Source organism: Notothenia rossii (genome assembly GCF_949606895.1).
Source record: "Notothenia rossii genome assembly, chromosome: 10".
Taxonomy (NCBI): domain Eukaryota; kingdom Metazoa; phylum Chordata; class Actinopteri; order Perciformes; family Nototheniidae; genus Notothenia; species Notothenia rossii.
In genome coordinates this window covers 19,211,656-19,224,967 of record NC_136908.1, presented here as the reverse complement: position 1 = coordinate 19,224,967, position 13,312 = coordinate 19,211,656, and the positions used below count along the sequence as shown (strand labels likewise).

Here is a 13,312-nt window from a genome sequence, read left to right as displayed (position 1 = left end):
AGACACTTCACCCCAAATTGCTCCTGTGGGGATTGTCCACAGTATTGAGTATGTAAGTCGCTTTGGATAAAAGCATCTAACAAGTAACATGTAATGTAACTATTTGCTAATTTGACTATGCAAAGAGGCTATCAAGACACTTCTAAGTATGTTTATGTTTTTATAATGTATGCCTCCTCTCTACTGCAAAGGGACATAGATATATAAATTTTGTAACTCAATTTGAAATGTATACTCACATATTACTTTGAAATTACCCAAAATATATTAGAAGTTTAAAATGTTGCTAAACATAAAGCAATCTGAAACGAGGCATTCTAATTATAATATAACTCTAATGGGAGCTTCTGTAATTTAACAAGTATAATTTTACTTGTATGATGAAGAGATATTTTCACATGAATAAAATACTTTTACTTGAGTAAAATATCTGAGTATGTCTTTCATCAGTGGTGGGTGTATGTGTGTGCACTCATTTGCATAATCATATTTGAAATTATTTGCATAGGCGAAAAATTGTTGCTTATTATTTGTTTGAAGGTTAGAAATATTTATATTTACATGACATCATCGGTATGAGGATCATTCATCAGGAGAAAGATAGGCTGGGAATTGTGGTTTAAAAAGAACACTATGGTGTGATAATGAAATGGTCACTGTCACATTGATAACATAGGCTTAACACCTCGTTACAGTAGCTATAGCACACATACATTTGATATGTTTTTTGTGTCTGCTAATATGGATCTCAAATAAAATTATTTTTTAAATTTACAATAAATAAAATGAGCTGAAATGTAACATGGGAAGTTAAGCTGGGGAATCTTTGAAATATTTGATGCAAAATTAAACAAAAAACCTGAAATTTCAACAGATTTTTTTTTATTTGAAAGTAGAACAGAATAAGTTTTAATTATTTTATTGAACAATTATTTGTTTCATTGAAGAACGAAAACAGGAATGTTGAGTTAAATATTACTCATCTGTGCATGTGATGGAGGAATGCACAGTGCATGTAGGGGGTGTGGTCTCAATAGCCATGCAGTAAGCAGTGTGCTATGGCATGGATATTCAAGTGTACTTGAATGGCATCTGTTTGTTTTAGTCAAGAAGATTATGCTAAAATATACTTTCCCCAACTATATTTAAGTTCCCTATGAAGAGCTAACCTTCAATTTAGAAAATTCCCAGTTTATTCCCACAAATTCCCGTGGAAAGTTTCCATCTTTGAAAATTCCCGGAATTTTGCAACCCTAAAACAGACTAAGGTGCTATTTGAAAAAAAAGTATAAATAACATAATATTGGATACCTCTTTGTGTACCAGGAAATGTGACAATTTAAACATTGGTGTCTAACTGTGTACAATTTGTTTCTGTACATTTAGCGTTCTTACGTAACAGCAGTTTTTTGAACATTAGTGTTAATCCGAGACTTGATGCATCCCACAGACCTGAGGGATCACTGGAATCAGCGCTACATATATCGCCCAGATGGTGCTCTCGCTTTCGTGTAAATAAAGCAATGTATAATGGAACTGCAGTCTTAGAAAGCATACAGGCAAATGAAAAGCAGTATTAACATTAGTAAAAGTCAATGTTGTGGCTTGCCATTCGGGGAAAAGCATTTAAATCACCCCAAAAATTAATTGTTTTTTTATTTCTATTTCTATTTTGAGATGTTTATATTTTAGAATAGTTTATTTCTACTCTTTTAATTTGTTATTACGTGCAATGCCTTTTATTTTATGCTGCTGCAACACAGAAAAATTCCCAAATTGGGGTTAATAAAGTACATCTTATCTTATCTTAAATTATGATTTCAGCTAACGACTTAAGATCCAATAAACAAATTGAAATCATCTGAAGGAGCAACAGTTTCAACAAAATGCAGCACTAATGTGTAAATAAATAAAAACAAGAGTCTCTGTCACTCAGCATTAATGAAATAGCAAATGTTACAATGTACATCAAAGATTTATTTGTATCGTGGTCAAGTTCAGTCAAAGCGAGACAAATATCCTCCACATTTCAGGCAGGAGTCTCTCTCTCTTGGTACTGAGTAAGTAATTCATCTGAAGGTGGCTCAACACCGAGTTTGCGAGCCACTCGGTCCAGGCGGTCCACAGCCACGCTCTCAAACGCCCTCCTCATCAGAGGATGCTCCTCCAGGACTTCGTTGAAACTGTCCACACTCAGGGAGTAAAGGCGACAGTATGTTTCCGCCTTCACAGTGGCTGTGCGTCGTCCTTGGGTCAGAAGGCAGATCTCTGAAACAAGAAATAGGTTTTACCTTTAAAGCATAGTTTGATGTTTGGAAAAGAGTCTTTTCATTTAACTATCCTCAAAAAAGAATAATATTCATTTTACAATAAAGTAGCCAATTAGTGTAGTTGGATTGTTTACCGGATTCTTCACTGCTCAAAAATAGCTTGATTGACTAATGGTTCATCAAAAAAGTTATTATTTTTCTGTGTATAAATCAATCAATTAATCAACTAATTATTTCAGCTCTAAATCAATGTATGTCTTAGTTCTTACATAATTACTTATATTGTTAAAAGGTAGAAGTTGGGCAGGTTTCATAGTGATATATACTGTATTAGTTGAATGATTTACCCTATTTACCTGTAGTTTGTCCCGTTAACAACGGAGAGCAGCAACACGGTACCACATTCAAAGAGCCTCCTATTGATTGACACAGCTTTGGGAACAGATTTATAAATGATTTACCTCCAAAATATGCTCCATCGTTGAGCGTAATCTCCCTACTGCCACGTGGTATGACAGTGACGCTGCCGTGCTGGATGAAGTACATTTTACGACCCAGCGTTCCTTCTCTTATGATCAAGTCTGCAGGTTGGAAGACTTCGAAACGCAGCTTGGTCAGGATCACTGTCACAAAATGAGGGTCAGTGTTGGCGAACAGTGGCATGTTGGCTACAAGCCCGCGGCAGTTATAGCTGACAATCTCCTGCATGGTGGAGAGAAAGAGAAGACATTGAGATAAGTGGTACTGAGACATTTAGGAAGGAAATAGGAATAGAAAGATAGCAAGAAACCGGAAATCTACTTAAGGTATTCATGAAGCACACACCTCCTTCAGCGGATCACTGAGCTCTCCAAAGATACTGTTCTCATCGAACATCTTGCCTTGGAATCGCTGCTCGTAATAATCATGGATCCTCTGTCTTACGTCCGCGGGCAGTTTATGGAAGGACATGTACTGCTCCACCTGCTTATACTGGAAACATTTGCACAAACACACAGAGGTTTGACCTTCATCATGGGACAATTGAAATTCAACAGAGCTGATGTCAGATGTCACATTTCGTCACATTTTGTACCATGTGTTTTTGGAATTAGGATAATCGTTATGCCTCAATTCTATTCGTTTTGCAGTTTTTTCCAATTTGAAGTGGATTACAAACTCATTTGTAATGGGTATTAGCGACAGTTATCCACAACAATGGTTCGTCCCTCATCTGTGAAGCTTTATCCTGTGAAAATCCCCAGTAAAGGATCACAGGGAAGCCACACAACTCATTAGATAATACACATATTCTCTAGGCACTACTGGAGAGTTTCCATGAATCAAATACGAGCAAGACAGCAACCTTATAATACAAAACATGACTGTGAAATTAAACCTCAAAGTCATGATCACATTATCCTCTTTCTGAAGCTCCTGGGACATATTGTACACAAATCAAAATGTGTTTAGCTAATCATATCCTTTCAGAGCAGAAATGATTACCTTCTCTTGGTATTGGCGATGTGATGCATCCAATGACTGGACCAGGGTAGTTGCATGACCCAGGAACATGGCGTAGCAGGTGGCCCCCACCACCATGCTGATCATGGTGAGCCAAACGTCAGTCAAGCCTTCTGGGGCGTGCGCCCCATATCCTATACACAGCATGTGACTCATGGCCATAAACAGGGCATAGGAATATTGTAGGTGCCATGTAGAATTCTGCAAAAGAAAACAAGAGGAAAGAAGTACAGTCATATTTTTATGAGAACATTTATTTGGCTAAAACCATAATTAAAATAGGTAACGAGAGGCCAAAGTATGCAGCTTAAGTAAGAGCATTTTACAGATAACCTTTCCTTGGAATAATGTTATTTTGAGTTAAATATATGGATATTAAACACAGTTGATGCATTTGTTCATTCACTTTCCTGCCGAGAGTTACCCACTGTGCGCGAAATGCACTGTGCAACAACCAGTAGCTTAGCACCAGACAAAAGAGCTAGGTATGACCATGTCAAAAGGAGAATAAAGGAATTTATGGTGAGCCTTAAATGGGTATGCATGCCATGTAAAGAAAGATTCCCTGGTTCAACCCCCAAAATTCAGTTTGTTTGTCAAACAGTATAAAGAAAGAGTATTTATTGGATGTAAATGAAACTGTTATTTCCCCAAAATTAGGAAAATCTTTGAAAATAGCTTTCCAGGTTTAAAGATATCATAAAGTATGCATGTGAGTATGTTTAAATGAAGATGTACTCACCACCATGTCATTCTTGGATACCCAGCAGTCTGGGGGGAAGTCTTGCAGCATCGGCACCATGAAGGTCAGGCAGCCATCCCAGTGGCACAACAGCAGCATCATGCCTATCAAGTTGACTATTCGCACCGCAGCACTGGCCAGGTCATAAGTCATGTGGAAAATCTGAGAGGGAAAAATTGGTGAAGAGAAAAACTGTTTATAACATGTACGGTTATTTATGTTATTGTGTGGTGTGTCTGACATCCTTCCTTTACCTCCTCCCACTGGTGAATGTAGCGGATGAGGCGAGACAGTCTGAGGAGACGCAGCAGACTGAGGATCTTGGTGAAGCGCACAATGCGGAGGGCGCGGGCGGTGCGGTACACATCAGACGACTCCTGCAGGGACTCCAGGTCAACAACAAGGAATATGTAGTCAACAGGGATGGAGGAGATGAAGTCCACCATGAACCAGGTGCGCAGGTAATGAATGCGGATCTCTTTGGGGTCCAGGGTGATGTGACTGTCCTCTACCGGGATGCCCGTACGGAAATTGAAAACCAGGTCCATGAGGAAGAGAGTGTCAGACAGGACATTGAAGGTGATCCAGGGCATGGTGTTCTGGTCTTCAAAGAAGGTGATTCCCCACGGCAAGATGACCAGATTGCTCATCATCAACAGCAGCATCACGAGGTCCCAGTAAAACCTGCACAGTACAGGAGTGGTGAAACGTTGAGTTTGTGCAGATGTAAAACTGTGAGTAGATCCAGTGTCCATAATCATCTGTCAGCATGAGTCGCCAACTGGACAGCATGTTACACCAAAAACGTTCCAGTGCTCACAGATACATTCTTTGAAAAGTGGTCCTCTGTACATTTAAATATTAACACCGCTCCATAACAATTGTTGTATTTACGAAGGACATTACAAGTTCAGTTTTGTTCTCCTTATTTAAGAAATTAATACAATGAAGTTCACACTCAATGTAGTTACTAAGAAATTCTGCTCATAACAAGACTGCAGTTTCTACTGTATATAAATGAGGATGAGAGCATGTGTATGGCTGTAAATAGATTTAGGATATATACGAAGACATACACTCATAAGAACACAGATGATGTTGTTCTTAAAAGGATAATGCTAAAAAAAATATATCACACATTTATAAAACAAACAATATAAAAATCAATGTTTTTCTATTGCAGGTTAACATAAATAGTTATTACATAATGTACAATATATACAAAGTCTAACAAACTAAAAACTTGCTGAAAGCCCTGTTGACACAGGACCAAATCTTACTGGCTCATTTGTGTTTCAAATGAATGAATCCCAGTAATAATGTTAGTTTCATGCTTTTGGGCAGGGACCTTCGCTGAGGGTAAAGGCCTTTCACCCTGCAGGCAGCATGAGGCTTATGGTGAAATCTGTTCACATAATGAGTGAATTAATTGTTGTGGAGTCTGTTGATCACGCAGACTATGTTTGTTTTACTGCAGCTCTTGACGTGTGTCTTTATATCAAACCATAAATTCACTAGATAAAGACACACCAGTTACTAAAGTGTGTTCAAACACATGCATTTCAGAAGTGAATGTTAGCAGGGTGTGAGCATTTGCTCCGAGAGATATTTTCCCTGTATAAAAAAAAACGGTTAAAAAACAACATTTGACTCTAAAAGTTTCAGGATTTCAATCTAAAGACATTTATAATTTTTTGGAAATATGCTTTCTTTCTTACAAAGAGTTAGAGAAGCGGATAAGTACACTGTCAGCTAGAGAGATTTAAGATTAGTTTGGCTAGTTGCCCAGTAGCCCTAACTCCCTAAATCACACGTTATTTTTTAAGGCCTACATGGTCATGATCCTGCTCTGCTTAATGAATTTGTTACAAAACACCAGCACACCAGTAGAGTCACACATAGCAGAACTATTGAACTGTCTAACAACTAATTGAAAATGCACAATGAAGGTTTTGTATAGGTCTTACATCTACTATGTGGATGTACATTTGGGTATGTTCTCATGGACATATAATTATGTTTTCCATTTTGGCTTTTGTTTTCTAGTTTCTACTTTTTTTTACCAGTGGACAGGTATTCTTAACTACTACAATGTCTAAACACAGTGTATATGGTCCCTGTGAAGATGCATATTCCAATGCTACTGTAGTGTTCATATCAAATAGAATAACATGTTGCTGTTGCAATCAAATATACAATATTTAAACGCTGAGCTTCAGTGTTAGTTGGTGCTACTTAGCAAAAATGTATTTGCTGTTTTGCCGTCATTCCAGTCCTATTGAAGCTTTTCCCTGAAGTTAAAGAACTTAAAATGGCTATCATGTCACCTAGAGCCCAATCAGGAGGATTGCTATGTATCGAGGGAATGACCCACTTCAGAGTTACCCTAAGTCTCATCAGAAGCTCCTGCCGCAGGAGGAACCCCATCTCATCAAAAATGAATGGTGTTTATCTCATCGAGCTCAACATGAGGACAATGAAGAGAACGTCACTGCTACTGGAAATGTCCGTCACAGTCTACTGCTTTCAGGATCTGGAATCCCAGATGTCTTCGCTGCACATAGCTGCACTCATCACTGTCTGCTACATGTCATACAAGCCACATTTTCCTTTTAGTGTCCAGTGTCTTGTTAAACACAAACAGTACACGGTGTAGGTTTCCTTACAGAGTGTTTCCATCAAGTGTCAATCACTTTGTTCTTTCATTACAGAGGCACTGTAACAGAATATGAAACAGTGTATTTTTGATCTACGGAAGACTATTAGGGCCAAAGATAAGGGGGAAAAATGACTCACTGTAAGAATGAGTGAATCAGAGGAGACCGATTTTCTTAACTTATGTGTTCATTTTTCATGTTGAGAATAAATTGACATTTCTAGATTTAAGTCGAGTCTGAGAATAAACCAAAGCACACAAAACTAGCACTACTATTTGAATATAATAAGACAGTTTAACTTAATTATTTTTGTATTTCAACTTTATTCTTATCCATTGGACTTGGCCAAATAAAATATAAAAGCTCCACATCTTTTAGGGTTATGCCTGGCCTTTATACTTTTAGGTATTGGTAATATGTACCCTGTAAAAAAAAAAGAACATCTTCTTGAGCCAGTCAAAGTAGAGAAACAGGAACTTATAGGTGATTTCCTCGTTCTCATTCACGTTTATCCCTTCATCAATTTCTCGCATCCGTGTCCTCAGTGTCTACACGCTGGTTTACATGACTACTTATCACGTCCTCTCATGTTGCAGCAGATTAGTGTTTGCTTAAGTATGAGTGAGAAGCGGAGTTAATTCTGCTGAATTAAAACCTTTTAGACTTTTCAGCTATTAATAACAGCAGGAGTAGAGCAGAAAATAGGAGTGTGGTTTTACAGCATTTTATGTTGAATCTAAATCCAGGATTGAATCTGTTTAGGAAGAATACAAGATCTGACGAGAGGCCTAGGGATGAAAGCTAGTTCCATATAATGCAATCCTAACACCCTCCTTTGTATTTCAGTGATTGACCTTTGTTGGCCCTCTTTCTTGTCTCATTCTATAGCTGAGCACCAAAATGTGCTATGAGAACTCATTCATTTGAAAGTGTAAGTTGAAACATAAGGTTTAAGGAGAGCAGGCCTTTGGTAATCCCCCCTTCAGCTGTCTGTGTATTATTGCATAATAGAGCAAGATTGGAATTATAGGGATTCTTATGGGCAATAATCCCTCTGCACGGGTTTATCCTCTCTGTCTGGCACAGGCCTGATGTTTTAAAATGTTGTTTAAATTTGACAGTGACTATTATAATTGCCCCCACACACAGATTGCTTGGAGCATGGCTTCTATAATGACACTTTCCCAAAATATTATCTGATAAATCCTTGAGAAGTGAGGCCGGAATACGGCCTCGATTGGATGCTTTTCAAATGAAACCCAAAATATCAATTGGATTTACTGGATCAATGAATTTAGTTCTCCCTCCTGCCTGGTAAACAGGGAGAAAGGGAGTTACCAGTGGCACCATTAATCCAGATGATCTTGCCCCATATACTGTATCGCTAATCAAATCCCTTCATCGCCTTATCATGTGCTATGGACCGTCAGCTGCGGGCTGCCCTTGGAAAAATTAGATTTGAACACAATCGCAGGCTGTTCAGATGAAACAAGGGAAATATGTAAAAAATATATGACAAATTGGAGAATCCTGTCTACTGACAAGTGCATAAAATTGCGTTTCTGTCAATTTGTAAGTGGCAATATCTATTTTTGATTTTAACTCATTATTATGATGTTATCTTAATTGAATAAAAATACCATCTGCGTTTGGCTTGTTTTACTATAATCCTCACTTTCACCATGCAAATCTGTTTACAATTTCTCAAGGGAAATTGAAGGGTCGATTGACAGCACGTAAGAAATGTGTCAATCATTGCACAACAAAAACAAGAAGAGTATAGTTATTGTCGGTTCCATGTATCAGTAGATATACCAAGTTACCAAAGAGTATCCAAATGCAGTGTGTCCTGTCTTTATTGTCACTAGTGGCCACGCTCTGAGCAAAACGCAAGTTGTTTTGTGTCACAAACAATGATATAATATTACTTGGAAAAACTGAGGAGCGGGAAGTTGAAAAGCTGTCTGTTTCCACTTTAATGAAAAACTTATGTAGACAAACTTTCCCACACACAGCATTGAAATTAGGGGGTGACTGTGAAGAAAACCTCATGTTTACCTGAAGTCACTGTAGGGATGGATGATCCACACTCCGAAGCTCCTGACCCTGGCCTGCTCAGCTGCAACACCCTTGTGGCTGCCGAACATGCGCAGGGAGAACTTGTTGACCCCGGGCTGCAGCATTGACCCAAACTGCTTCTGGAAATAGTTGGACTCGTCTTCTGCAGGCCCAACATCCTCGCCTTCCTTGCCCTCCTCGCCCTCCTCGCCCTCCCTGCCCTCCTCCTTGGTTTCCAGCAGGCCTTCTGGATCTGCTGTGTAGTCGTCATTGTGAGTCTGAACCAAGGAGAAGAGCGTCTTGGTCACATCCGCCTTCTTCTCTGACTTCGAGGAGGGGGTACCAGGAGGGCTCGCCCTTTGGGAGCCACTTCTCCATCTCGAGAAGCGGATGCTGCCCCAGCTGCGGTACCTGGGGTTCTCAGGTATGTGAGATGGACTCTCACCAATGTTTCTTTGGTCATCTGTACTCCTGGAGAGGCTTGTCATTTTCATTAACCCTCCACTGAACTTTTAAAAAGGCTAAACTTGCTCTGCTGTTGATTTGGCTTGTCCTTGGCTTGTCCTGATTTTAACTTTCTGTTCAATGTAACTGCAGCCGCTCATTTATCAGATTTCTTTCACTTCTTCATTATGAAAATAGCTATCCTTAAAACACTTTCAAGCAGATTGTAAAAAATGAAATTCCGTGCAACTAGTTGAAAAAACAAAACAAAAGCAGTGTCACCAAATGAACCTAAAAAAAACACAAGTAAGTAAAGGGATGTCACTTTCAGAACTCTGTAGAGTTACTACCACAACTATTTTGTCTCAAAATCATGTATAACAGAAACAGTGACTTTCCCATCCCGAGTTTCACATAATATATTCATAAAAAGTTACAGCGTAAAAAAAGTACTTTCCTGTCCTGGTTAGGGCCTCCTCCACGTAGAGAATGAAAACTTGGTCCGCAGATGTATTTCGTCTCCCTTTGTATGACCATCAGAGGACGGACGCAAATTGACAGACAGGGCTCAGTAGCCTTCAATAATCGGCTTGTTGGTGTAACCGCGTCCACTCACCTCACTCCTCCTCCCCCCTCCGGTAGAAGAGCCCTCCCTCCTCGGGAAGAGTCCCGGGTGGTGATGCGGCTGCAGGTCCGGTTGCGCAGCGCTATCATTACCGGAAACACGGTTCCTCTTTGAAAACCACTGTGCTGTGCATGCGAGAAGTGTATTGTCAGGCTAGCTATTCCTCTGATACACTGACTGTTATTCATAGTTTTTCCAAAGATTTTTTCCAACAACCATCTTGAAAGCGTACACTTTTAAATGATGTGCTATTAAAAAATACTGCCTTAGTGTTAAAAGTCCGTATTCTATTTGTTAGACCCATGGTAAAGACACTGTATGACTGACTACTGTACAAACTAAAATAACTACTTTAAAGTGTCACATTTAAAATGTGCCTATTTATTTGGATTTGATGGAGATAATGTGAAATGGGGAACCCTCATAAATCTGAAGTTTGAGAATAAGGCTCAGACACCAAGCAGATTATGTAAAAAAATTGTCTATGTTTACATTTAAGCTACAAATGATTGACTGCACATAGAACTGCACATTTAAAAGACTTAATTGAAAAGTTTATTAGAGACTTCATGCACCTTTGTGTCGTGAACCCAATTATGATCTCCAAAGGTTCGCAGGGCCCTCTTGATTTTTGTGGGGTAACACAACTTTTTTATTTGCAGTTGGCAGTATTTCACAGGATGAGGGCACAGAAAAGACCCGTAACTTACGTATCTATTATTTCAAATGATTGAAATTTGAAAAACATTGTAGAGACAAATGATTGTGTTAAAATGTTCTACACATAACAGGAACACTCATCTCTTTTGCAATATTCAAAGGAGATTAGCATCTCAAAATTACATTACATTTGCACAACCTTTCTGCAGATTGCTTTCAGTGTTTGGGGTAATTGTTATGTTCACCGGATACTTAATAGTAAATACACACTTGTAAACATGCACGGAGCAGCCCACAGCATCCTGTCTGTGAACAGGTCAATTTTCACTTCAGACCCCCTGTGTTAGATCACATTTCACCTTTGTTGGTCCATACAAACTCTTAAGTGGCTGGTATCCTCAGGTATATCACATTTACACCTGTACCTCCGAACAAGAACAGTTGAGAAGCTGCAGGCCCAATTACTGTCAGTCACAATCACTCCAGGAGCTTCAAGTGCAGCATTTTGTAAATCAAGTCAAAATTGATGAGTAAGTAGTTCTTAAAAACTGTTCAGTAGGGCTAATTATGTGATGACATAACATTACAAATATAGGATGATTGAAATCAAGATGGGTAGGGACAGTATGTCAATTTTGTATGATTCCTATCCAATTTACTTTCCACTTATAGGGCCTAAAGCCGGTTCGCATTAAACATAGCCTGGATCTTTTCAACTGTAACTAAAGCTCAGTAATGGCGTACCTGCGCATTGAACAAATTTGGGACATGTAAAGACGCTATATTCCCCTGATGTGTTATTTCAAAGCATGGTCAAAAATATCATACCTTGATGTTTGCATGTCTATATATATGTTAACCTCAATGTTTTTGTGATGGATGCTTCATTTAGATGAAAAATGCTGAATTCCAACAGAGCTTAATGCTTTGTCCTATCATAGACACGGCAATATATGAACCTGTAAGATGAAGAGAAATTACATTGAAGGGACAGACAAAAAGCCTAATAATTTAATATAAGTATCTATATGTCAACCAGAACTTACAAGAACTATACAAACAGTAACATGAGCCATAATAATTCATTATCAATTTAGTATATTGATAAACTCCAATTATTCTTTCTTTATACTCTGCAACTGGAAGAAGTATTATCCATGTACTGTCAGTTGAATACATTTGAGCTGAAAAACACATTATCATTTTATAACAGGAATGACACTAATATCATCATAAACCTAACACTTGGATCAATTGTGAATTACTGGCGTTGTGGAGATCCAAGATGCCTTCTCTCCTTTATCGACAGGTTTATTTTTGGTGCCACATAATTTCCTACAAGAAACAAGCATGTGATTATTAATGCATTCTGTTCAGTCTTACACATGTTTAATTGACAGTATACTTGTGACTTACACAGCCAATGGGACATTCTTGACATGATCACATATTGGCCTGTACCCCGAAATGTGTGATTTCAGGCTTTGAATCTTTGCTCCCGGGCATCAGACTCTGATTTTAAATTTGCTAAGTGACAAAAAAGAAGGACAAATTCAAACCTTAACAGTAATTCTTGTATTTCACCACATGATGGCAATAGCAGCTGACCAAATATCATGAGTTGTGTTATACCTGCAATCTCTGCGTGTTTCTGCTTGATGCTCGCAAGCTCATCAGCTTTTGTTTTCTACAATAGTGTGGGAGAAAGTCAGTAAACACTCAATACTTGTGGGTTTGTAAACCCTACAATAACATCAAAGCTGTACGTCGTGTAGGGGGCAGGTGGAAAACAGGCAGGTATGGAAGAATACTCAGATAAAAAAGGTTTCACCGCAACACTGGAAAAAAACCTCAATAACAAGTACAAGTCCTGTTTTTAAAATCCTACCTAAAAATTAAAGTATTACGGTTCATGGGAGTGATATATTATTCCTTATTCCATTGATAGATGGTAATGCATGTTACAATCTGAGGTGCAGCTATGTTTACAAGGTCACAAGAGAAAGGGTTGGGAAATGATGAATAGGGAATTTCATTTGTTTTTAAAAGCTTTTTTCTGTGAAATATTGGATTATTTCGCCTGAGTTATTTGAAGAAAGCATAGGCCATAAGAAAACACACTTTATTTATATAGCACCTTTCATGCAAGATGCAGCCCAAAGTGCTTTACAGAGTAAGACAAGATACAAAATAAAGAGTGAGGAACATAATTACAAACAAGTTATAAACAAACAGAGGGTTCACTAAGCACTTGGTGTATAATAATTGCTTTTTCGAATGTGTTCTAAAGGCTACATGATTCACTTTTTCATATAATAAATGAAGCTGCTGACGCAAACACCAAAAACACAAC

General features: G+C 38.4%; 1 protein-coding gene across 1 annotated transcript; it reads right to left on the bottom strand.

Moving 5' to 3' along the window:
- Nucleotides 1-937: 937 nt before the first annotated feature.
- Nucleotides 938-10,285, bottom strand: hcn3 (hyperpolarization activated cyclic nucleotide-gated potassium channel 3). Its single transcript, XM_079654574.1, has 7 exons — nt 9,231-10,285; nt 4,770-5,199; nt 4,516-4,677; nt 3,756-3,974; nt 3,096-3,242; nt 2,732-2,972; nt 938-2,268 (listed from the first exon to the last, which is right to left on the bottom strand). The coding sequence occupies exons 1-7, from the start codon at nt 9,722-9,724 to the stop codon at nt 2,030-2,032; spliced, it is 1,932 nt and encodes a 643-aa protein (XP_079510700.1). The 5' UTR covers nt 9,725-10,285; the 3' UTR covers nt 938-2,029.
- Between the last annotated feature and the right edge of the window lie 3,027 nt (nt 10,286-13,312).